Raw genomic sequence first — 27766 nt, 5'->3', positions numbered from 1 at the left:
CTTCATGATGCCATCTATTTTGTGAAGTGCACCAGTCCCTCCTGCAGCAAAGCACCCCCACAGCATGATGCCGCCACCCCCGTGCTTCACGGTTGGGATGGTGTTCTGATAGCAGCCTCTAATGTGCTAGTGATGGCTATTTAACAGTCTGATGGCCTTGAGATAGAAGCAGTTTTTCAGTCTCTCGGTCCCAGCTTTGATGCACCTGTACTGACCTCGCCTTCTGGATGATAGCGGGGTGAACAGGCAGTGGCTCAGGTGGTTGATGTCCTTGATGATCTTTTTGGCCTTCCTGTGACATCGGATGCTGTAGGTGTCCTGGAGGGCAGGTAGTTTGCCCCCGGTAATGTGTTCGGCAGACCGCACCACCCTCTGGAGAGCCCTGCGGTTGTGGGCGGTGCAGTTGCCGTACCAGGCGGTGATACAGCCCGACAGGATGCTCTCAATTGTGCATCTGTAAATGTTTGTGAGGGTTTTAGGTGCCAAGCCAAATTTATTCCGCCTCCTGAGGTTGAAGAGGCTCTGTTGCGCCTTCTTCACCACACTGTCTGCGTGGGTGGACCATTTCAGTTTGTCGGTGATGTGTACGCCACTGTGTTCTTGGGGACCTTCAATGCTGCAGACATTTTTTGGTACCCTTCCCCAGATCTGTGCCTCGAAACAATCCTGTCTCTGAGCTCTACGGGCAATTCCTTCGACCTCATGGCTTGGTTTTTGCTCTGACATGCACTGTCAACTGTGGGACCTTATATAGACAGCTGTGTGTCTTTCTAAATCATGTCCAATCAATTGAATTTACCACAAATGGACTCCAATCAAGTTGTAGAAACATCTCAAGGATTATCAATGGACACAGGATGCACCTGAGCTCAATTTCAAGTCTCATAGCAAAGGGTCTGAATACAATTGCTAAAATTTCTAAAAAACAGTTTTTGCTTTGTCATTATGGGGTATTGTGTGTAGATTGATGAGGAAAAAATACATAATTCAATCAATTTTAGAATAAGGCTGTAACATAACAAAATGTGGAAAAAGTCAACTTCTTTATAAATAAATATATGGACGAGCGATGTCTAAAGGAAAAAGTCTAAAGTCCTCTATAAAGTGCAGATGGGAAGTAGACGGAAAGTGTCATATCATGATGAAGTCCATGTGGACATGATTTATTGCAGAAGTCGCACGAGAATGGCCAAAGCTGCAAAGGTCCCGAACCATCCCGCGTGCACCGCCATAACAGCTGTCCCTCCGTTGGTCTTAGACTCCCTGTTCATGGGCCTCACAGGTCTCAGAGGCCTGGTGATTACGGCTGGGTTGTGGTTGTTGAGCAGCTGTGTAGCTCGAACCTCCCGGACCACCCTGGTATAGTCCCTCTCCTTGGAGACACACCGGTAATTCCCATAGTGCTCTGTCTGCATGGAGGGGATGAGGTGGAGACAGCTGGCCTGCAGCCGCAGACAGGGGTGTGTCGTGCCCAGGTGTTCCCAGCTGTAGTGTGCGTGGTAAGAGTCGATGGGACAGGACAGGTAGAAGGGGACGTCCAGGGGCAAAGAGTGGACCGATACACCGAGGGCGTTCGTGGACGAGGAGGGGGAGGGGGGGTGGGAAGGCTGTGTGTCGCGTCTGGTCCTGTTGCTGGTAGGCATCTTTGGTTCTGGAGAAAGAGCAGGAAAAATGTATTTAACCAGGTAGGGGAATGAAAATCCAGCCTACTCAGATTGACTGATTTGATTGATTGTATTATTATCAGTGTGTGAGATGTCAAAGTACAGTATACCTTCTGCTATTTCAGCTTCTGCTGTTTTAGGGCACACATTAGTTTGTCCTCCATTGATATTTTGAATGCCTCCCCTATGGACAGAGACACAACAACAACAACAACTAAAACAACATTTTAATCACAACATTCAGTTCACAAAGACTATAACTAAGGTTATATCAGTTTAGATACGGTAGACAGCAATTCTAGGTATTTAAATACGAACCAAAAGAGGGAAGCTCTGCTACAGTTACTGTAAAAGGTTCTTTGGGGTCTAGACAGGTTACTGTAAAAGGCTATTTGGGGTCTAGACAGGTTACTGTAAAAGGCTCTTTGGGGTCTAGACATGTTCCTGTAAAAGGCTCTTTGGGGTCTAGACATGTTACTGTAAAAGGTTCTTTGGGGTCTAGACATGTTACTGTAAAAGGCACTTTGGGGTCTAGACATGTTCCTGTAAAAGGCTCTTTGGGGTCTAGGACAGTTACTGTAAAAGGCTCTTTGGGGTCTAGGACAGTTGCTGTAAAAGGCTCTTTGGGGTCTAGACAGGTTACTGTAAAAGGCTCTTTGGGGTCTAGGACAGTTACTGTAAAAGGCTCTTTGGGATCTAGGCCAATTACTGTAAAAGCACTTTATGAAAACTGCTGATGTGAAAAGGCCTTCTAAATAAAGTTGATTGAAAGATATAACTTATGGAACAGCCATGCTGACGGAACAGCCATGCTGACGGAACAGCCATGCTGACGGAACAGCCATGCCGACTGAACAGCCATGCCGACGGAACAGCCATGCTTGGTCATTTGAGTAGGAGAAAAAGAGGAAACTTACGGGACAGTGGGACGGCAGCCAGCCTCTGTCCAGGCGCAGTACGGGTCTCTGGCCAGAACACACTCAGCACAGGATACGTTATAGTCCTGGCACCTCTGGAGGTCCAGAATGGAGATCTGCTCTGACAAACCCACCACCAGCTTCCTCTGGGCGTGGACAGAAAGACGCTAGTTAATATTAAAACATCCCGTCACATATATTTCACATTTGAACAATATCTATCTTTAATACCCATCAGAGTCTAAGCCCTGTCTTTTTTGGGCTTACTGATATTAGCTCATACAAATGCTTAGCACAGAGGGGTCATATTAGTGTGTAATCCAAACAGTTCGGACGCTACAAACAGAAGTTGGCAGATCGGCGTTACCGACTTCAGACGAGTCTCCTGACACTTGTGGAGGTTGTAGAGCAAAATGGAGAACACCATCGTGTTTGTGAGAGTGTCATCTTTCCAGGGGTCATACTAGTTTGTAGGCTAAAACGTTCGGACGCTACAGACGATATTGTGAGAAGACACAGTCTCCTGGTCTGACCAACACCGCTCTAGCTCTGCCACCTTTCACCACAGATGAGGAAGTGCGACATCGGCGGCTGTGGTGGATTGAGACGATGCAAAAAAACAACATATCTCCAGCTTAAACTGACAGATTTTTAAGGGGATTATTTGATTATGCTAATTAGATGGCAGTGCGGGCGTGGACATCGCCCTTAGGGGGTTAAAATCATTAGCGGTTTGTAAAAGCAATAAGGCATACAGTATTTTGTGAATAACAACACGGCTAATGGCGGTTCCCTTTCAGTCAGTCAACTTCAGTTCAACATACTATGGGGAATCGGAATCTCGCAACTTCAGTTGAAGGAACTAAAATTACGACTGACAAAGCCAATGAAATCCGCGTCTCACTGGAAGCCCCGGGTTCAAGTCCGGGCTCTGGCTGGGCCACTCAAGGACATTCAGAGACTTGTCCCAAAGCCACTCCTGCGTTGTCTTGGCTGTGTGCTTGGGGTCATTGTCCTGTTGGAAGGTGAACCTTCGCCCCAGTCTGAGGTCCTGAGCGCTCTGGAGCAGGTTTTCATCAAGGATCTCTCTGTACTTTGCTCTGTTCACCTTTCCATCGATCCTGACTAGTCTCCCAGTCCCTGCCACTGAAAAACATCCCCACAGCACGATGCTGCCACCACCATGCTTCACCGTATGGATGGTATTGGCCAGGTTATGAGAGGTGCCTGGTTTCCTCCAGACGTGACACTTGGCATTCAGGCCAAAGAGTTCAATCTTGGTTTCATCAGACCAGAGAATCTTGTTTCTCATGGTCTGAGAGTCCTTTACGTGCCTTTTGACAAACTCCAATTGGGCTGTCATGTGCCTTTTACTGAGGAGTGGCTTCCGTCTGGCCACTCTACCATAAAGGCCTGATTAGTGGAGTGCTGAAGAGATGGTTATCCTTTAAAAAAAATCCATTTTAGAATAAGGCTGTAACCAGTGGTGGAAAAAGTACCCAATTGTCATACTTGAGTAAAAGTAAAGATACATTAATAGAAAATTACTCAAGTAAAAGTGAAAGTCACCCAGTAAAATACTACTTGAGTAAATGTCTAAAAGTATTTGGTTTTAAATATACTTAAGTATCAAAAGTAAATGTAATTGCTAAACTATACTTAAGTATCAAAAGTAAAAGTAAAAGTATAAATCATTTCACATTCCTCATATTAAGCAAACCAGACGGCATGATTTTCTGGTTGTTTTAATGTACGGATAGCCAGGGGCACACTCCAACACTCAGACATCATTTACAAACAAAGCATTGGTGTTTAGTGAGTCCGCCAGATCAGAGGCAGTAGGGATGACCAGGGATGTTCTCTTGATAAGTGTGTGAATTGGACCATTTTCCTGTCCTGCTAAGCATTCAAAATGTAACAAGTACTGTTGGGTGCCAGGGAAAATTTATGGAGTAAAAAGTACATTATTTTCTTTAGGAATGTACGGAAGTAAAAGTAAAAGTTGTCAAAAATAGAAATAGTAAAGTAAAGTACAGATACCCAAAAAAATTCCGACCCCTTCACTTTTTCCACATTTTGTTACGTTACAGCCAGTGGTGTAAAGTACTTAAGTAAAAATACTTTAAAGTACTAAGTAGTACTTTATACCACTGGCTGTAACGTAACAAAATGTAGAAAAAGTGAAGGGGTCTGAATACTTTCCGAATGCACTGCAACCTGATCACATAGGGCTTAGGTCATATCTCATTTAACCTGTACACTCACTGTATATCTATACTGAATACCACCCTTCTGAATACCAACCACCCTTCTGGTCATGTCCAAAATAACATGATCACGGTACATTTTTGTAATTTAACAGACGCTCTTATCCAGAGCGACTTACAGGAGCAATTAGGGTTAAGTGCCTTACTCAAGGGCACATTGAAAGATTTTTCACTTAGTCTTCTCTGGGATTCGAAACAGCAACCTTTCATTACTGGCCCAACACTCTTAACCACTAGGCTTCCTGCCACCCCTGCCAGTACCTTTCTAGAGTCCAGTTTCATTGATCTGATGACATCAGAGTGGTTGGAGAGATGAGTCTCTGAGATGATGAATGGTTTAAAACCATCCTTTAAGATCTTATGGATCATTCCGGTGTCTGGGAGGGAAGAAGGATACAGAAAGTTAACACAGTCAGTTACAAGCTGAAGTAGGCCTGTTTGCAGAGGCCTGGCAGTAAGTAAGTAGCCCTCTAAGAGCTTTGGCTTGTGCCATCTGGATGAGACTGAGAAACAGCTTCTCCGCCCAGTACCCTGCCCTGAACTTAGTCACTGTCAATAGCCGGCTACCACCCGGTACTCTACCCTGCACCTTAGAGACTGCTGCCCTATGTACACAGTCATTGAACATTTTAATAATGTTTACACACTGTTTTACCCACTTCCTATGTATACACTGTATTCTAGGCATGGTTCATCCTATTTCCTTTTGTGTGTATAGTTTATTTTACATTACTGCCCTGGTATTACTGATCATGTAAATACAAGATTATTGTTGTATTTGACACTCTGAATAACATGTGAATGTGATAAAGTTATCATAATGCTGTTATCAACCATATGATAAACAATGGTCACGTTGTAATCTTCATTTCATCGTCCTGTTGTTAGAGGAATGTTCCAGAACAGCAGGAAATGCAAACTTGTTGTGGATTCAAGGTTTAAACAGGCTTCTAAAGTTTGTAATTTCCACTTTAAAACTTCAGGAAAAACTTAACAAAAAATGTATCAACCTCTACCACAAATGTCCATTAAATATAATCCACATTTCCTGTTGCTGCAGGATTATTTTCCTGTTGTGTGAAACTGGCTCAAATTAAGATCCGACATCTGTAGTTCACCAACAACATCAAGAGAACCAACAGCATCAATAGAACCAACAGCATCAAGAGAACCAACAGCATCAAGAGAACCAACAGCATCAAGAGAACCAACAGCATCAATAGAACCAACAGCATCAAGAGAACCAACAGCATCAAGAGAACCAACAGCATCAAGAGAACCAACAGCATCAAGAGAACCAACAGCATCAATAGAACCAACAGCATCAAGAGAACCAACAACATCAAGAGAACCAACAGCATCAAGAGAACCAACAGCATCAAGAGAACCAACAGCATCAAGAGAACCAACAACATCAAGAGAACCAACAACATCAAGAGAACCAACAGCATCAAGAGAACCAACAGCATCAAGAGAACCAACAGCATCAAGAGAACCAACAGCATCAATAGAACCAACAGCATCAATAGTACCAACAGCATCAAGAGAACCAACAGCATCAATAGTACCAACAGCATCAAGAGAACCAACAGCATCAATAGAACCAACAGCATCAATAGTACCAACAGCATCAAGAGAACCAACAGCATCAAGAGAACCAACAGCATCAAGAGAACCAACAGCATCAATAGAACCAACAGCATCAAGAGAACCAACAGCATCAAGAGAACCAACAGCATCAAGAGAACCAACAGCATCAAGAGAACCAACAGCATCGAGAACCAACAGCATCAAGAGAACCAACAGCATCAAGAGAACCAACAGCATCAAGAGAACCAACAGCACCAAGAGAACCAACAGCATCAAGAGAACCAACAGCATCAAGAGAACCAACAGCATCAAGAGAACCAACAGCATCAATAGAACCAACAGCATCAAGAGAACCAACAGCATCAAGAGAACCAACAGCATCAATAGAACCAACAGCATCAAGAGAACCAACAGCATCAAGAGAACCAACAGCATCAAGAGAACCAACAGCATCAAGAGAACCAACAGCATCAAGAGAACCAACAGCATCAAGAGAACCAACAGCATCAAGAGAACCAACAGCATCAATAGAACCAACAGCATCAAGAGAACCAACAGCATCAAGAGAACCAACAGCATCAAGAGAACCAACAGCATCAATAGAACCAACAGCATCAAGAGAACCAACAGCATCAATAGAACCAACAGCATCAAGAGAACCAACAGCATCAAGAGAACCAACAGCATCAATAGAACCAACAGCATCAAGAGAACCAACAGCATCAATAGAACCAACAGCATCAAGAGAACCAACAGCATCAAGAGAACCAACAGCATCAAGAGAACCAACAGCATCAATAGAACCAACAGCATCAAGAGAACCAACAGCACCAAGAGAACCAACAGCATCAATAGAACCAACAACATCAAGAGAACCAACAGCATCAAGAGAACCAACAGCATCAAGAGACCAACAGCACCAAGAGAACCAACAGCATCAATAGAACCAACAGCATCAAGAGAACCAACAGCATCAAGAGAACCAACAGCATCAATAGAACCAACAGCATCAATAGTACCAACAGCATCAAGAGAACCAACAACTTGAGAGTCTATTTCCAGACTTGGAGCCCAGACATCACATACCAGTTGCTAGCAGCAGGACGTTGTGCATGGTGTGGTCTGCCGCCTGTACTCTGTCCACAGCTATCTTGGTGTAGTAATAGTTAGATATGTAGAATGGGGTGTAGGGCTGGATGGGATGGATCCAGTCTGTCATCTCTGGGTGATCCTTTATCACGTTCACCGTAGCCAACGGCAGGTCTTTACTGTTAGGGACACACTGAGGAGATAAGACAGGAGAACAGGTCTTTACTGTTAGGGACACACTGAGGAGATAAGACAGGAGAACAGGTCTTTACTGTTAGGGACACACTGAGGAGATAAGACAGGAGAACAGGTCTTTACTGTTAGGGACACACTGAGGAGATAAGACAGGAGAACAGGTCTTTACTGTTAGGGACACACTGAGGAGATAAGACAGGAGAACAGGTCTTTACTGTTAGGGACACACTGAGGAGATAAGACAGGAGAACAGGTCTTTACTGTTAGGGACACACTGAGGAGATAAGACAGGAGAACAGGTCTTTACTGTTAGGGACACACTGAGGAGATAAGACAGGAGAACAGGTCTTTACTGTTAGGGACACACTGAGGAGATAAGACAGGAGAACAGGTCTTTACTGTTAGGGACACACTGAGGAGATAAGACAGGAGAACAGGTCTTTACTGTTAGGGACACACTGAGGAGATAAGACAGGAGAACAGGTCTTTACTGTTAGGGACACACTGAGGAGATAAGACAGGAGAACAGGTCTTTACTGTTAGGGACACACTGAGGAGATAAGACAGGAGAACAGGTCTTTACTGTTAGAGACACACTGAGGAGATAAGACAGGAGAACAGGTCTTTACTGTTAGGGACACACTGAGGAGATAAGACAGGAGAACATGTCTTTACTGTTAGGGACAAACTGAGGAGATAAGACAGGAGAACAGGTCTTTACTGTTAGGGACACACTGAGGAGATAAGACAGGAGAACAGGTCTTTACTGTTAGGGACACACTGAGGAGATAAGACAGGCTTGTTGTTGTTGATGCCATAACATTTTCCTTTTTGGAATGTAACTTTACCCATATAAGCACCCCATTCGATGGAAGCCTTTGCCAAATAAGTTAATAAAATCTGAATTTCGCAGCAAATAATATGGTTAATGAGACATTAATCTCATTTATCCCAGAACTAAATATTGCATAGTTAGATCAGATGCATGTTATGTAGTATGTCCACGAGAGATTAACGAGAAATTGGCTGCTAACATAAATCTTCCAGTACATTTTACTATCGGTGTGTGGAGTTGGTGTTTACGTTTCTCAGAAGGTCACAGGAAGTTTCTTAGTCCAAATATGGGCATAAAACCTGCTTTTGTTTAGACTCCTATAAGTCACTTAATGTTTCTGAAAACACGTGTATAAATGTTAACACTCCTATATGTCAAACCACCTACAGTTGAAGTCGGAAGTTTACATACACTTAGGTTGGAGTCATTCAAACTCGTTTTTCAATCACTCCACAAATGTCTTGTTAACAAACTATAGTTTTGGCAAGTTGGTTAGGACATCTAATTTGTGCATGACACAAGTAATTTTTCCAACAATTGTTTACAGACAGATTATTTCACTTATAATTCACTGTATCACAATTCCAGTGGGTCAGAAGTTTACATACACTAAGTTGACTGTGCCTTTAAACAGCTTGGAAAAGCCCAGAAAATGACGTCATGGCTTTAGAAGCTTCTGATAGGCTAATTGACATAATTTGTGTCACTTGGAGGTGTACCTATGGATGTATTTCAAGGCCTACCTTCAAACTCAGTGCCTCTTTGCTTGACATCATGGGAAAATCAAAATAAATCAGCCAAGACCTCAGAAAAAAAATTGTAGACCTCCACAAGTCTGGTTCATCCTTGGGAGCAATTTCCAAATACCTGAAGGTACCACTTTTCATCTGTACAAACAATAGTACGCAAGTATAAACACCATGGGACCACGCAGCCGTCATACCGCTCAGGAAGGAGACGCTTTCTGTCTCCTAGAGATGAACGTACTTTGGTGCGAAAAGTGCAAATCAATCCCAGAACAACAGCAAAGGACCTTGTGAAGATATTGGAGGAAACAAGTACAAAAGTATCTATATCCCCAGTAAAACGAGTCCTATATCGACATAACCAGAAAGGCCGCTCAGCAAGGAAGAAGCCACTACTCCAAAACCGCCATAAAAAAGCCAGACTATGGTTTGCAACTGCACATGGGGACAAAGATCATACTTTTTGGAGAAATGTCCTCTGGTCTGATGAAACAAAAATAGAACTGTTTGTCCATAATGACCATCGTTATGTTTGGAGGAAAAAGGGGGGGCTTGCAAGCCAAAGAACACCATCCCAACCGTGAAGCACGGGGGTGGCAGCATCATGCTGTGGGGGTGCTTTGCTGCAGGAGGGACTGGTGCACATCACAAAATAGATGGCATCATGAGGAAGGAAAATTATGTGGATATATTGAAGCAACATCTCAAGACATCAGTCAGAAAGTTAAAGCTTGGTCGCAAATGGGTCTTCCAAATGGACAATGACCCCAAGCATACTTCCAAAGTTGTGGCAAAATGGCTTAAGGACAACAAAGTCAAGGTATTGGAGTGCCCATCACAAAGCCCTGACCTCAATCCTATAGAAAATGTGTGAGCAGAACTGAAAAAGCGTGTGCGAGCAAGGAGGCCTACAAACCTGACTCAGTTACACCAGCTCTGTCAAGAGGAATGGGCCAAAATTCACCCAACTTATTGTGGGAAGCTTGTGGAAGGCTACCCGAAATGTTTGACCCAAGTTAAACTATTTTACGGCAATGCTACCAAATACTAATTGAGTGTATGTAAACTTCTGACCCACTGGGAATGTGATGAAAGAAATAAAAGCTGAAATAAATCATTCTCTCTACTTTTATTCGGACATTTCACATTCTTAAAGTGGTAACCTCCCGAGGTCTAAGGCATCTTGTTCCTTTCGGTGTGTTCCGTGTTTGTTGTGTTTAACATAGGACGTCACGTTATCGTTTGTTGTTTTGTTGTTCGTGCATTCATTAAATAAAAGAAGTATGTTCGTTCATCACGCTGCGCCTTGGTCTACTCCCTTTGACGATCGTGACAGTTAGGTGGTTTATTGTCTGAACAACTTCCTCAATTTGTTTTTCCTCTGCCCTCCACCCTGACCCTACCTTCGTCATTCTCTTCCTTTATGAGACGTTCTATTGTTTTGTCTACGTTGGTATTGTGACTAAGACATTTTTTTATAGGCTATAACAACTGTCTGAGAAGGACTTGTATTGTTTTACCTCCTGACTAAGGCCACTGTGCTTCCAGACTCCCTTTACCACTGCTCCCGAGTGGCGCAGTGGTCTAAGGCACTGCATCGCAGTGCTAGCTGTGCCACTAGAGATTCTGGTTCGTATCCAGGCTCTGCTGTAGCCGGCCGCAACCGGGAGATCAATGGGGCGGCGCACAATTGGCCCAGCGTTGTCCAGGGTAGGGGAGGGAATGGCCGGCAGGGAGGTAGCTCAGTTGGTAGAGTATGGCGTTTGCAACGCCAGGGTTGTGGGTTCGTTTCCCACGGGGGGCCAGTATGAAAATAAATAAAAAAAGAATAATGTATGCACTAACTGTAAGTCGCTCTGGATAAGAGCGTCTGCTAAATGACGTTAATGTAATGTAATGTAATCCTAACTGACCTAAGACAGGGAATTTTTACCTTGATTAAATGTCAGGAATTGTGAAAAACTGAGTTTAAATGTATTTGGCTAAGGTGTATGTAAACTTCCTACTTCAAATGTATATAAATATGTCTTATGGCGGTATACAAGAAGAACAGTCACTTCCTTCCTTCCAGTCAACGTGCAGCCTGGTATCATTTAGCAGACGCTCTTATCCAGAGCGACTTACATTATCTTTTTATTTTATTTTTCATACTGGCCCCCCGTGGGAAACGAACCCACAACACTGGCGTTGCAAACGCCATGCTCTACCAACTGAGCTACATCCCTGCCGGCCATTCCCTCCCCTACCCTGGACGACGCTGGGCCAACTGTGCGCCGCCCCATGGGTCTCCCGGTCACGGCCGGCTACGACAGAGCCTGGATTCGAACCAGGATCTCTAGTGGCACAGCTAGCACTGTGATGCAGTGCCTTAGACCACTGCGCCACTCGGGAGCAGTGGTAAAGGGAGTCTGGAAGCACAGTGGCCTTAGTCAGGAGGTAAAACAATACAAGTCCTTCTCAGTTGTTATAGCCTATAAAAAAATGTCTTAGTCACAATACCAACGTAGACAAAACAATAGAACGTCTCATAAAGGAAGAGAATGACGAAGGTAGGGTCAGGGTGGAGGGCAGAGGAAAAACAGATTGAGGAAGTTGTTCAGACAATAAACCACCTAACTGTCACGATCGTCAAAGGGAGTAGACCAAGGCGCAGCGTGATGAACGAACATACTTCTTTTATTATACACACCCTGGCTCAAAATATAGAGTCCCCAGAGCCAGGGTGTGACACTAACAGAAACCCGACTACACCCAAAAACCTGCAGGGTCTCAGTAGTGGTAGATGTTACAACACCGAGGGACACGTCAAACCTGCAGGGTCTCAGTAGTGGTAGATGTTACAACACCGAGGGACACGTCAAACCTGCAGGGTCTCAGTAGTGGTAGATGTTACAACACCGAGGGACACGTCAAACCTGCAGGGTCTCAGTAGTGGTAGATGTTACAACACCGAGGGACACGTCAAACCTGCAGGGTCTCAGTAGTGGTAGATGTTACAACACCGAGGGACACGTCAAACCTGCAGGGTCTCAGTAGTGGTAGATGTTACAACACCGAGGGACACGTCAAACCTGCAGGGTCTCAGTAGTGGTAGATGTTACAACACCGAGGGACACGTCAAACCTGCAGGGTCTCAGTAGTGGTAGATGTTACAACACCGAGGGACACGTCAAACCTGCAGGGTCTCAGTAGTGGTAGATGTTACAACACCGAGGGACACGTCAAACCTGCAGGGTCTCAGTAGTGGTAGATGTTACAACACCGAGGGACACGTCAAACCTGCAGGGTCTCAGTAGTGGTAGATGTTACAACACCGAGGGACGGGTCAAACCTGCAGGGTCTCAGTAGTGGTAGATGTTACAACACCGAGGGACACGTCAAACCTGCAGGGTCTCAGTAGTGGTAGATGTTACAACACCGAGGGACACGTCAAACCTGCAGGGTCTCAGTAGTGGTAGATGTTACAACACCGAGGGACGCGTCAAACCTGCAGGGTCTCAGTAGTGATAGATGTTACAACACCGAGGGACGCTTTCTGTTAGCTAAATGTATCTGCTGCTTTAATGCTGTGGTCATAGATACAGCCCAGACAGGCAACTATGAGTCACACAGCAGTGGATGTTATGTGTCATGACTGCACAGCCACAGCCCCAGCCACAGCCCCAGCCACAGCCCCAGCCACAGCCCCAGCCACAGCCCCAGCCACAGCCCCAGCCCCAGCCACAGCCACAGCCCCAGCCACAGCCCCAGCCACAGCCACAGCTATAGAAAGACGTGTGATCTGAACTCTGAGCTGTAAAGGCCCGTGTTTCCATGCTTTAGTCAGCTGTACAGGCCAGGCCAGGGAGGGCCCATCTTTAGGATGTGTCCCAAATGGCACCCTATTCCCTATCTAGTGCACTACTTTAGACCAGAGCCCATAGCCAAATGGCACCCTATTCCCTATCTAGTGCACTACTTTAGACCAGAGCCCATAGCCAAATGGCACCCTATTCCCTATCTAGTGCACTACTTTAGACCAGAGCCCATAGCCAAATGGCACCCTATTCCCTATCTAGTGCACTGCTTTAGACCAGAGCCCATAGCCAAATGGCACCCTATTCCCTATGTAGTGCACTACTTTAGACCATGGCTTTGGACAAAAGTAGTGCCCAATATAGGGAACAGGGTGCCATTTGGGAAGCAGGCCAGGTTTCCCTTTGTCTCTGGGAATACTGATGTTCCTATAATGCACGTGAATAATGAGTCCGGTCCTATGTGCCTCAAACTTTCCTTTGTTTTTCAGTCACTTGTTATTCATGGTCCACATGAGGCCGGCTGAAATATGTCTGATTCTCTAGCTCAGAATAAGAAGGCAACAGACTCCTTTTCTTAACGTGAGTCTCTCGATATGAACAGTAGAGATTTACATGTAGCTGCAGAATAGATGAGGAAAACAGGCAGGATTCCTTACTGTTCCAGGTCTTGGGTTGGGGATGTCGTTATTGTATCCCTTGAAGGGAGAGTTCTGGAATATCCTGTCGATCTCTTCCATGGAGTAGACGCAGACAGCTGTGCCATTCCTATTGGTGGAGAGAACAGGTTAGACTCAGGTTAGATTGTTCATCTTCAGAGGCTTATGTAAATGTTGATCAAGAAGACAGCATTTCTCTACAAATTCCTTCTGAAATGTACACAAACTCCATTGTGGCTACCCAACACTCCCAAAGACTACAGAAACGGCCTGAGACTACAGCCTGAGACTACAGAAACGGCCTGAGACTACAGAAGCGGCCTGAGACTACAGAAACGGCCTGAGACTACAGAAACGGCCTGAGACTACAGAAACGGCCTGAGACTACAGAAACGGCCTGAGACTACAGAAACGGCCTGAGACTACAGAAACGGCCTGAGACTACAGAAACGGCCTGAGACTACAGAAATGGCCTGAGACTACAGAAACGGCCTGAGACTACAGAAACGGCCTGAGACTACAGAAACGGCCTGAGACTACAGAAACGGCCTGAGACTACAGAAACGGCCTGAGACTACAGAAACGGCCTGAGACTACAGAAACGGCCTGAGACTACAGAAATGGCCTGAGACTACAGAAACGGCCTGAGACTACAGAAACGGCCTGAGACTACAGAAACGGCCTGAGACTACAGAAACGGCCTGAGACTACAGAAACGGCCTGAGACTACAGAAATGGCCTGAGACTACAGAAATGGCCTGAGACTACAGAAACGGCCTGAGACTACAGAAACGGCCTGAGACTACAGAAACTGCCTGAGACTACAGAAACGGCCTGAGACTACAGAAACGGCCTGAGACTACAGAAACGGCCTGAGACTACAGCCTGAGACTACAGAAACGGCCTGAGACTACAGAAGCGGCCTGAGACTACAGAAACTGCCTGAGACTACAGAAACGGCCTGAGACTACAGCCTGAGACTACAGAAACGGCCTGAGACTACAGCCTGAGACTACAGAAACGGCCTGAGACTACAGAAGCGGCCTGAGACTACAGAAACTGCCTGAGACTACAGAAACGGCCTGAGACTACAGCCTGAGACTACAGAAACGGCCTGAGACTACAGCCTGAGACTACAGAAACGGCCTGAGACTACAGAAACGGCCTGAGACTACAGAAACGGCCTGAGACTACAGAAACGGCCTGAGACTACAGAAACGGCCTGAGACTACAGAAACGGCCTGAGACTACAGAAACGGCCTGAGACTACAGAAACGGCCTGAGACTACAGCCTGAGACTACAGAAACGGCCTGAGACTACAGCCTGAGACTACAGAAACGGCCTGAGACTACAGAAACGGCCTGAGACTACAGAAACGGCCTGAGGTTCCTCAGGTAGAACCTTTGTTTAACAGAACACGGTCATCTTCCTCAGGTAGAACCTTTGTTTAACAGAACACGGTCATCTTCCTCAGGTAGAACCTTTGTTTAACAGAACACGGTCATCTTCCTCAGTGTAACAAGTGTTGAATTTCATGTTGTATAATTGCAACAAAAAAATTGTATAGTTCCCATGCCTGATATTAGTATATATTCCTTTTGTTGTTGTCAGTGCCCTTTTAAATGTCACACACTTCCTTCTCCTTCTGCATTCCCCCTCATAAACATCTCCTGTCCCCCCTTACCTCTCCTTCTGCATTCCCCCTCATAAACATCCCCTGTCCCCCCTTACCTCTCCTTCTGCATTCCCCCTCATAAACATCCCCTGTCCCCCCTTACCTCTCCTTCTGCATTCCCCCTCATAAACATCCCCTGTCCCCCCTTACCTCTCCTTCTGCATTCCCCCTCATAAACATCTCCTGTCCCCCCTTACCTCTCCTTCTGCATTCCCCCTCATAAACATCCCCTGTCCCCCCTTACCTCTCCTTCTGCATTCCACCTCATAAACATCCCCTGTCCCCCCCTTACCTCTCCTTCTGCATTCCCCCTCATAAACATCTCCTGTCCCCCTTACCTCTCCTTCTGCATTCCCCCTCATAAACATCCCCTGTCCCCCCTTACCTCTCCTTCTGCATTCCCCCTCATAAACATCTCCTGTCCCTCCTTCCTTCTCCTTCTGCATTCCCCCTCATAAACATCTCCTGTCCCCCCTTACCTCTCCTTCTGCATTCCCCCTCATAAACATCCCCTGTCCCCCCTTACCTCTCCTTCTGCATTCCACCTCATAAACATCCCCTGTCCCCCCTTACCTCTCCTTCTGCATTCCACCTCATAAACATCCCCTGTCCCCCCTTACCTCTCCTTCTGCATTCCACCTCATAAACATCCCCTGTCCCCCCTTACCTCTCCTTCTGCATTCCACCTCATAAACATCCCCTGTCCCCCTTTACCTATTCCATGTCTACTGTATCCATGTGGAAGAGGTAGATTATGAAAATCATAATCAATCCTATATGTTAAAATACTTATAATGAGTGAATAGGGTCACTGACAGTGTTTGATAAAGGTCTCCCACCATGATATTGGGATATGTATGCATTTCAGTCATTTATTCACTTTTATCTGTTGACTGCTAGCTAGTTACTGTACTTTTCTCTGTACACGTCATCATGGAGCTAGCTAGCATGGCTATTCATGTCCCCTTTCATTGTTCATTTTTACTTTGCAGAGTTGGCGTATAAAGGCAGCACAGCATTTGTTTCTGGAAGTGTTTCCTGACATTATCAGAAAATAAAACCTAATTAGACCAACCCAGATCCTCTGGTCATCTGATCAAAACACAATGCAGAGGAAATCTACACCGGTCACATCAGGAAGAACCTTTGTTTAACAGAATAATATAATTAACGGTTATCTTCGTGTTCTGTTAAAAGAGCACACAGCTCAGACTTTCGAATAAATCATTTATTTTTATTTTATTTCTAAGTGATCCCAAACTTTTGAACGGTAGTGTACATATATTTATTTATTTATATTTTATTTCACCTTTATTTAACCAGGTAAGCCAGTTGAGAACAAGTTCTCATTTACAACTGCGACCTGGCCAAGATAAAGCAAAGCAGTGCGATAAAAACAACACAGAGTTACATATGGGGTAAAAAACATAAAGTCAAAAATACAACAGAAAATATATATACAGTGTGTGCAAATGTAGCAAGTTATGGAGGTAAGGCAATAAATAGGCTATAGTGCAAAATAATTACAATAGTATTAACACTGGAATGCTAGATGTGCAAGAGATTATGTGCAAATAGAGATACTGGGGTACAAATGAGCAAAATAAATAACAATATAGGGATGAGGTAGTTGGGCGGGCTAATTTCAGATGGGCTGTGTACAGGTGCAGTGATCGGTAAGGTGCTCTGACAACTGATGCTTAAAGTTAGTGAGGGAGATAAGAGTCTCCAGCTTCAGAGATTTTTGCAATTCCTTCCAGTCATTGGCAGCAGAGAACTGGAAGGAATGGCGGCCAAAGGAGGTGTTGGCTTTGGGAATGACCAGTGAGATATACCTGCTGGAGCGCAGACTACGGGTGGGTGCTGCTATGGTGACCAATGAGCTAAGATAAGGCGGGGATTTGCCTAGTAGTGATTTATAGATGGCCTGGAGCCAGTGGATTTGGCGACGAATATATTTTATATTTTTTATATTTTTTTTATTTAGCAGACGCTCTTATCCAGAGCGACTTACAGGAGCAATTAGGGTTAAGTGCCTTGCTCAAGGGCACATCGACAGATTTTTCACCTAGTCGGCTCGGGGATTAGAACCAGCGACCTTTCGGTTACTGGCACAACGCTCTTACCCACTAAGCTACCTGCCGCCCCAGGCGGCCCCATACACTACCCGCCCCAATATGTAGTGAGGACCAGCCAACAAGAGCGTACAGGTCACAGTGGTGGGTAGTGTATGGGGCTTTGGAGACAAAACGGATGGCACTGTGATAGACTACATCCAATTTGCTGAGTAGAGGGTTGGAGGCTATTTTGTAAATGACATCGCCGAAGTCAAGGATCGGTAGGATAGTCAGTTTTACGAGGGCATGTTTGGCAGCATGAGTGAAGGAGGCTTTGTTGCGAAATAGGAAGCCGATTCTAGATTTAACTTTGGATTGGAGATTCTTTATGTGAGTCTGGAAGGAGAGTTTACAGTCTAACCAGACACCTAGGTATTTGTAGTTGTCCACATACTCTAGGTCAGACCCGTCGAGAGTGGTGATTCTAGTCGGGTGGGCGGGTGCCAGCAGCGTTCGATTGAAAAGCATGCATTTAGTTTTACTAGTGTTGGAGGCTACTGAAGGAGTGTTGTATGGCATTGAAGCTCGTTTGGAGGTTTGTTAACACAGTGTCCAATGAAGGGGCAGATGTATACAAAATGGTGTCGTCTGCGTAGAGGTGGATCTGAGAGTCACCAGCAGCAAGAGCGACATCATTGATATACACGGAGAAAAGTGTCGGCCCAAGAATTGAACCCTGTGGCACCCCCATAGAGACTGCCATAGGTCCAGACAACAGGCCCTCCGATTTGACACACTGAACTCTATCTGAGAAGTAGTTGGTGAACCAGGCGAGGCAGTCATTTGAGAAACCAAGGCTATTTAGTCTGCCAATAAGAATGCGGTGGTTGACAGAGTCAAAAGCCTTGGCCAGGTCGATGAAGACTGCTGCACAGTACTGTCTATTATCAATCGCGGTTATAATATCGTTTAGGACCTTGAGCGTGGCTGAAGTGCACCCATGACCAGCTCGAAACCGGATTGCATAGCGGAGAAGGTACGGTGGTATTCGAAATGGTCGGTGATCTGTTTGTTAACTTGGCTTTCAAATACTTTCGAAAGGCAGGGCAGGATGGATATAGGTCTGTAGCAGTTTGGATCTAGAGTGTCACCCCCTTTGAAGAGGGGGATGACCGCAGCAGCTTTCCAATCTCTGGGGATCTCAGACGTTATGAAAGAGAGGTTGAACAGACTAGTAATAGGGGTTGCGACAATTTCGGCGGCTAGTTTTAGAAAGAAAGGGTCCAGATTGTCTAGCCCAGCTGATTTGTAGGGGTCCAGATTTTGCAGCTCTTTCAGAACATTTTGCAGCTCTTTTTATTGACGTCAGTGGGAGACTTGCTTGAAAATCTGAGGTAAGCGCGCAGATCTCAAGTCAGAATACCACTCCAGTGACTTAGTAGTTTAGAACTTGGAGCATTGGGAGAATGCATATGTACAGTAGCTGCTGGGAGATAAGAGAGACAGCAGAATCTTCTCACCAGCTGCTAGTGAACAGAGCATACACTTGTGAGTCCCTCCATTCCTCCGCGTGGAGCACGAAGATGTCTTGGAGACGGTTGAAGTAGAGCGACTCGTTGGGAATCCCACAAACCAGCCGAGCCTTCAGGAATGACGTCCACATGTTCTGGAAGAACCGCTTAGAACCACCTTCATCCACCTGTAGAATGACATCACCACCATCATCACCATCATCATCGACATTATCATCATCACCACCATCATCACCATCATCCTCACCACCACCATCATCCTCACCACCACCATCATCACCACCATCATCACAATCATCCTCACCACCACCACCATCATCCTCACCACCACCATCACCACCACCATCATCACAATCATCCTCACCACCACCATCATCACAATCATCCTCACCACCACCATCATCATCATCCTCACCACTACCATCATCCTCACCACCACCATCATCCTCACCACTACCATCATCCTCACCACCACCATCATCACAATCATCCTCACCACCACCATCATCATCCTCACCACCACCATCATCATCACCACCATCATCATCATCAACAACAAACCTTCATACACCTGCACAACGATGACGTCATCAGAACAAACCTCCTTCATACACCTGCACAATGATGACATCATCAGAACAAACCTCCTTCATACACCTGCACAATGATGACATCATCAGAACAAACCTCCTTCATACACCTGCACAATGATGACATCATCAGAACAAACCTCCTTCATACACCTCCACAATGATGACATCATCAGAACAAACCTCCTTCATACACCTCCACAATGATGACATCATCAGAACAAACCTCCTTCATACACCTCCACAATGATGACATCATCGGAACAAACCTCCTTCATACACCTGCAAAATGATGACATCATCAGAACAAACCTCCTTCATACACCTGCACAATGATGACATCATCAGAACAAAGAAACTGAAGAAGAACCAAGCCAAACAAAGGTCTTCATTTCAATGCTTCCAGAACTGTGACCCCTTTAATCGGACCAGTAACAAACATGGAACCAAGACAGATGTCTCACAGTGGAAGTGTAGTCTTTGAAAGCCATGTAGTGTTCATCTGCACAGATGGTTCTGTTCCTGGTTCACATCTCTTCACATAACGTACTGTAGCTAGAATGTTAGTGGCCTTCAAGATTCACAGGTGGCATGGTTGGCCTACATTCCAGTATCTACAGTAATGTGTCTTCTCAAACAAACAGCAGAGCTGGGCTGCTAGACAGAGCTGGGCTGCTAGACAGAGCTGGGCTGCTAGACAGAGCTGGGCTGCTAGACAGAGCTGGGCTGCTAGACAGAGCTGGGCTGCTAGGCAGAGCTGGGCTGCTAGACAGAGCTGGGCTGCTAGACAGAGCTGGGCTGTAGACAGAGCTGGGCTGCTAGACAGAGCTGGGCTGTAGACAGAGCTGGGCTGCTAGACAGAGCTGGGCTGCTAGACAGAGCTGGGCTGCTAGACAGAGCTGGGCTGCTAGACAGAGCTGGGCTGCTAGACAGAGCTGGGCTGCTAGACAGAGCTGGGCTGCTAGACAGAGCTGGGCTGCTAGACAGAGCTGGGCTGCTAGACAGAGCTGGGCTGCTAGACAGAGCTGGGCTGCTAGACAAGCTGGGCTGCTAGACAGAGCTGGGCTGCTAGACAGAGCTGGGCTGCTAGACAGAGCTGGGCTGCTAGACAGAGCTGGGCTGCTAGAAGGCCTTGTACTGCAGTACAATAAACACAAAAGGTGCTGTCACAGCTGGTCGTGGGACTGACTGGAATCTGTGGGATGTGGGGAGTGTTAGTGTGGATATTACCAGGCCTAGTTCAGCACTATAAGCCTATGGTTCATCAACCACTGAACTGTGCTGAATGAAAAACACTTCTAATCCTGGAGTCAGATACATTTTTGCTGTATAACTCCAACTATGCAGGCGTTAAGCCAGGATATACACTACGTTACCAAAAGTATGTGGACACCTGATTGTCGAATATCTCATTTGTATTAGTATTTATTAAGGATCCCCATTAGTTCCTGCCAAGGCAGCAGCTACTCTTCCTGGGGTTTATTATGGATCCTAATAAGTTGCGTCAATTCAAATCTGGTATTAGGAACAAAAGAGGTCAATACACGTCTTCTAAAATAGACTAGTATTTTAATTAATGCAAAACACTTCAATGGTAAATATGATGTTCGTATATACGGGTCCACTGAAATACCACGCAGGGCACTCAGAGAACTGATCCATTGTTCTAAGTTCTTCTTCAAATACTCTGACAGAGATAGTTCCCGCTCCCTGCTGGCCAATCAGAGTAGAGACTGAGCGTGGTTTAGACTTACTCAGCCTATCGTTGGCGCACAGGCTGGTCCCAGCCCCTTGGCGCTTCACTGTTGCCAGGCATAAGTTGTTATCTGCAGCTGGTCCAGAAAGTCAGCACCCATAGACACAGTTTCCCAGTACTTTCCCACCCTTACTGTACTCGTCCTTGGGCAGTTCAACAAAGAGGCAGTGTTTGTGTCTTATCTCATCCTACCCCCTAACGTTCCTCACATGAATCACAGCTTGTTATGTGAAACAATTTATATCAGTACAGTACAAACCTATTATGTTTAATCATTAATGCATTCCTTCTAAGCTAGTCATCACATCTAGTTATAAGAAAATAGACCCCCACAATCCCCATTAGTTCCTGCCAAGGCAGCAGCTACTCTTCCTGGGGTTTATTATGGATCCCCATTAGTTCCTGCCAAGGCAGCAGCTACTCTTCCTGGGGTTTATTATGGATCCCCATTAGTTCCTGCCAAGGCAGCAGCTACTCTTCCTGGGGTTTATTATGGATCCCCATTAGTTCCTGCCAAGGCAGCAGCTACTCTTCCTGGGGTCCAGCAAAATTAAGGCAGTTATACAAATAATTGTACTGCTTGCATCAGTTACTTGATGTGGAATAGAGTTCCATGTAGTCATGGCTCTATGTAGTACTGTGCACCTCCCATAGTCTGTTCTGGACTTGGGGACTGTGAAGAGACCTCTGGTGGCATGTCTTGTGGGGTATGCATGGGTGTCCGAGCTGTGTGACAGTAGTTTAAACAGACAGCTTGGTGTATTCAACATGTCAACACCTCTCATAAACACAAGTAGTGATGAAGTCAATCTCTCCTCCACTTTGAGCCAGGAGAGATTGACATGCATATTATTCATGTTAGCTCTCGGTGTACATCCAAGGGCTAGCCATGCTGGCCTGTTCTGAGCCAATAGCAATTTTCCTAAGTCCCTCTTTGTGGCACCTGACCACACGACTGAACAGTTGTCCAGGTGCGACAAAACTAGGGCCTGTAGGACCTGCCTTGTTGATAGTGTTGTTAAGAAGGCAGAGCAGCGCTTTATTATAGACAGACTTCTCCCCATCTTAGCTACTGTTGTATCAATATGTTTTGACCATGACAGTTCACAATCCATGGATACTCCAAGCAGTTTAGTCACCTAAACTTGCTCAATTTCCACATTATTCATGACAAGATTTAGTTGAGTTTTGGGTTTAGTGAATGATTTGTCCCAAATACAATGCTTTTAGTTGTTGAAATATTTAGGACTAACTTATTCCTTGCCACCCATTCTAAATCTAACTGCAGCTCTTTGTTAAGTGTTGCAGTCATTTCAGTCGCTGTAGTAGCTGACGTTGTTACGTTTCAGCCTTATTCTAAAATAGATTAAATTGTTTTTTTCTCTCATCAATCTACACACAATACCCCATAATGACAAAGCAAAAACAGGTTGTTTGCATATTTATTACAAATAAATAAACTTAAATATTACATTTACATAAGTAATCAGACCCTCCCATTCTTCTCTGCAGATCCTCTCAAGCTCTGTCAGGTTGGATGAGGAGCGTCGCTGCACAGCTATTTTCAGGTCTCTCCAGAGATGTTCGATCGGGTTCAAGTCCGGGCTCTGGCTGAGCCACTCAAGGACATTCAGAGACTTGTCCCGAAGCCACTCCTGCATTGTCTTGGCTGTGTGCTTAGGGTCATTGTCCTGTCGGAAGGTGAACCTTCACCCCAATCATGAGGTCCTGTGCGCTCTGGAGCAGGTTGTCATCAACGATCTCTCTGTACTTTGCTCCGTTCATCTTTGCCTCAATCCTGACTAGTGTCCCAGTCCCTGCCACTGAAAAACATCCCCACAGCATGATTCTGCCACCACCACGCTTCACCGTAGGGATGGTGCCAGGTTTCATCCAGACGTGACGCTTGGCATTAAGGCCAAAGAGTTCGATCTTGGTTTCATCAGACCAGAAAACCTTGTTTCTCATGGTCTGAGAGTCTTTAGGTGCCTTTTGGCAAACTCCAAGCGGGCTGTCATGTGCCTTTTACTGAGGAGTGGCTTCCGTCTGGCCCCTCTACCATAAAGGCCTGATTGGTGGAGTGCTGCAGAGATGGTTGTCCTTCTGGAAGGTTCTCCCATCTCCACAGAGGAGAGTGACCATCAGAGTGACCTTCGCCCCGATTCCTCAGTTTGGTCGGCCGGTGAGCTCTAGGAAGAGTCTTGGTGGTTCCAAACTTATTCAATTTAAGAATGATGGAGGCCACTGTGTTCTTGTGAACCTTCAATGCTGCAGAAATGTTTTGGTACCCTTCCCCAGATCTGTGCCTCGAAACAATCCTGTCTCGGAGCTCTACGGACAATTCCTTTGACCTCATGGTTTGGTTTTGCTCTGACATGCCCTGCCAACTGTGGGACCTTATATAGACAGTTGTGTGCCTTTCCAAATCATGTCCATACAATTGAATTTACCACAGGTGGACTCCAATCAAGTTGTAGAAACATCTCAAGGATGATAAATGGAAACAGGATGCACCTGAACTCAATTTCGAATCTCATTGCAAAGGGCCTGAATACTTATGTAAATCATTTCTCAAAACCTGTTTTCGGTATTGTGTGTAGATTGCTGAGGATTTTTATTTATTTATTCATTTCAGAATAAGGCTGTAACGTAACAAAATGTGGATAAAGTCAAGGGGTCTGAATACTTTCTGAAGGCACTGTACAAGGCCAGTGCCATATCGTTAGTAAAGATTGAACAAAGTAAGGGGCCCAGACAGCTGCCCTGGGGAATGCCTGACTCTACCTGGATTATGTTGGAGAGGCTTCCATTAAAGAACACCCTCTGTGTTCTCTTAGACAGGTAACTCTTTATCCACAATATAGCAGGGGGTGTAAAGCCATAACACATAGGTTTTTCCAGCAGCAGACTATGATTGATAATGTCAAAAGCCGCACTGAAGTCTAACAAAACAGCCCCCACAATCTTTTTATCATCAATTTCTCTCAGCCAATCAACAGTAATTTGTGTAAGTGCTGTGCTTGTTGAATGTCCTTCCCTATAAGCGTGCTGAAAGTCTATTGTCAATTTGTTTACTGTAAAATAGCATTGTGTCTGGTCAAACACAGAGGGTTGGTAACAGGCTGATTGGTCGGCTATTTCAGCCAGTAAAGGGGGCTTCACTATTCTTAGGCAGTGGAATGACTTTTGCTTCCCTCCAGGCCTGAGGGCACACACTTTCTAGTAGGCTTAAATTGAAGATATGGCCAATAGGAGTTTTCCATCCAAGTTGTCATTTGAAGAGGTGTCCACATACTTTTGTATATATAGTGCACTGTAGGTATGGCCTCATCTTTTCATGACTAGTGGATAATATACCATAGGTAGGTCATACATACTGCAGTTCACTAACCACTGAACTGCTGAACTGGGTCCGAACTGGGTCCGAACTGGGTCCGAACTGGGTCTGAACTGGGTCCGAACTGGGTCTGAACTGGGTCTTAACTGGGTCTGAACTGAATGGAAAACACTGCTAATCTATATCTAATCACGTCACAACGATCATAGGAGTTGGCTACAAAGCCCAGACAGATCTGGGATCTGAGGTGTTAAAGGACCCACAGATGTCAGTTCAACGTCTAGTTTTTGATTTACATTCGTGAATTCAACATGAAATCAACAACAACAAAAATTATATTCCAATCAGTTTTCCACATTGATTCAACATCATCATGTTGCATTTTTTGGTTGAAATGAAACAACGTTGAGTCAACCACTTTTTGCCCAGTGGGTAGGTCTAGATCAACAACCACTGAACTGCATCTGAGCTGGATGGAAAAACAGTGTTAATCTACCCTGGTCTCAGATAACTCATGCTATAGGAGTGTCAAGGCAACACTAACCACTAAGCCAAACCCTAGCATCAGACAGGCCTCAGGTTCTCATTTCCTGTGAGTATCAATCTCCCTGGGAATATTTTCCATCTCCTCTCCTTCCCCGTCTCAGAGACACATGGCCAAACTCATGAATAATAGACTGTGTACTAATCACATGCTATCTAAAAAAAGGTAGAAACGAAAAGCTGGATGGAGGAAATATCCAACAGAAAACAATGTAGGCATTGTTCTCAGACTAACTGACCTAGTGAGGTCATCAACCAACACCCGTTCAACTTCCTTCACCTACTGCTGACACTTGTTCTATTTATTACAGGATCATAAAGCCTTCATAAACACTACATAAGTGTTACAAATCATCTATAACTTTATGTCATGGTTCATAAATGTGGCATAACTGTGTGACATAACCACCAATGTCAAATGTGACATAACCCATTATGTTAAATATGACATAACCCTGTGCTTTATAAAGGGTGGTATAAGCACTGCTTAATAAAGGCCTTATAAATAATATTAAATTGAGGCTTCACAAAGCATTTATAACCCTGTCATGCATCTTGGTAGAGCATTGCAACGCCAGGATAGTGGGTTCGATTCCCGAGGCCATCAATGTAAAAATGTATTCATGCATGACTGTAAGTCGCTTTGGAGAAAAGTGTCTGCTAAATTGTATATATTATATTTCACTAAAACATTTCTAGGATGGCCCAACCTCTTTCCCTCTTGGGTGCATAGTCAATATTGGACCTGACGTCAACTTCCCCCATAATGCTATGTTGCAGGATGAACACACCCTGTTGACTAACGACAGGAAACACCACTCAGATTATTACCAAAATATTACATATACTGAGGAACCGTGTGTGGAAGACTGGAAGCCGAAGATACTGTTTGACTATCTCATACAACACCGTCCTGCTGACGACGTAGTAGAACAGCTCATTTGCCTTCAGGTTTTCCATTTCCTCTGTCAGTAATGTGAACTGAACCGTATTTACAACGTAGAACAGTCTGGAACAGCATTGTTTTATCACCAGCTGACCTTCTAAAGGCAACATATCTCTTAGCAGGGGCAGAGACAAGTCTCATGGCAGGGGAGAGGATTTTTGCATCTATCTGATGAGGAGACAGCTGACAACTCTTGGTCTCTTCACAGTCCATTAGTCCAGAACAGACTATGGGAGGCGCACAGTACTACATAGAGCCATGACTACATGGAACTCTATTCCACATCAAGTAACTGATGCCAGCAGAATAATCAGATTTAAAAAAACAGGTAAAAATACACCTTATGGAACAGGACTGTGAAGCAACACAAACATAGGCACAGACACATGCATACACACACACATGATAACATACGCACTATACACACACGTACACATGGATTTTGTGTTATAGATATGTGGTAGTAGAGTAGAGGCCTGAGGGCACACACTTAATGTGTTGTGAAATCTGTTATGAATGTATTGTAATGTTTTGTTTTAAAAATGTATAACTGCCTTAATTTTGCTGGACCCCAGGAAGAGTAGCTGCTGCTAATGGGGATACTTTATAGATACAAATACAAACTAACATCCAGTCTGTCACTAGCCTGTCACCCCATCTTACCTTACCAACTACCACTGTGTCTCTATCCATCCCACCATCTAACAGACTGTCTCTATCCCACCATCTAACAGACTGTCTCTAACAGACTGTCTCTATCCCACCATCTAACAGACTGTCTCTATCCCACCATCTAACAGACTGTTTCTAACAGACTGTCTCCATCCCACCATCTAACAGACTGTCTCTATCCCACCATCTAACAGACTGTCTCCATCCCACCATCTAACAGACTGTCTCCATCCCACCATCTAACAGACTGTCTCTATCCCACCATCTAACAGACTGTTTCTAACAGACTGTCTCCATCCCACCATCTAACAGACTGTTTCTAACAGACTGTCTCTAACAGACTGTCTCCATCCCACCATCTAACAGACTGTTTCTAACAGACTGTCTCCATCCCACCATCTAACAGACTGTCTCTATCCCACCATCTAACAGACTGTCTCTATCCCACCATCTAACAGACTGTCTCCATCCCACCATCTAACAGACTGTTTCTAACAGACTGTCTCCATCCCACCATCTAACAGACTGTCTCCATCCCACCATCTAACAGACTGTCTCCATCCCACCATCTAACAGACTGTTTCTAACAGACTGTCTCTATCCTACCATCTAACAGACTGTCTCTATCCCACCATCTAACAGACTGTCTCTAAAAGACTGTCTCTATCCCACCATCTAACAGACTGTCTCTAACATACTGTCTCCATCCCACCATCTAACAGACTGTCTCTATCCCACCATCTAACAGACTGTCTCTAACAGACTGTCTCTATCCCACCATCTAACAGACTGTCTCTATCCCACCATCTAACAGACTGTCTCTAACAGACTGTCTCTATCCCACCATCTAACAGACTGTCTCTATCCCACCATCTAACAGACTGTATCCATCCCACCATCT

At 45.1% G+C, this 27766-nt stretch overlaps 1 protein-coding gene across 1 annotated transcript in view; it reads right to left on the bottom strand.

Moving 5' to 3' along the window:
- Positions 1 to 998: 998 nt before the first annotated feature.
- The window catches only part of sema7a (semaphorin 7A), a 50971-nt gene continuing 24203 nt past the window's right edge, over positions 999 to 27766 (bottom strand). The window contains exons 8-14 of the mRNA XM_041849679.2: positions 19010 to 19188; positions 13757 to 13865; positions 7525 to 7720; positions 5110 to 5225; positions 2582 to 2727; positions 1775 to 1848; positions 999 to 1651 (exon numbers count right to left, since the gene is read on the bottom strand). Of these exons, the coding sequence (XP_041705613.2) occupies positions 1164 to 1651; positions 1775 to 1848; positions 2582 to 2727; positions 5110 to 5225; positions 7525 to 7720; positions 13757 to 13865; positions 19010 to 19188 (1308 nt within the window). The 3' untranslated portion in view covers positions 999 to 1163. The remainder of the gene's footprint in view (positions 1652 to 1774; positions 1849 to 2581; positions 2728 to 5109; positions 5226 to 7524; positions 7721 to 13756; positions 13866 to 19009; positions 19189 to 27766) is intronic.

Source organism: Coregonus clupeaformis, chromosome 26, assembly GCF_020615455.1.
Source record: "Coregonus clupeaformis isolate EN_2021a chromosome 26, ASM2061545v1, whole genome shotgun sequence".
In the NCBI taxonomy this organism is placed as follows: Eukaryota; Metazoa; Chordata; class Actinopteri; order Salmoniformes; family Salmonidae; genus Coregonus; species Coregonus clupeaformis.
Note: the sequence above shows the minus strand (reverse complement) of the source record. Positions and strands in the feature narration are given on the sequence as shown.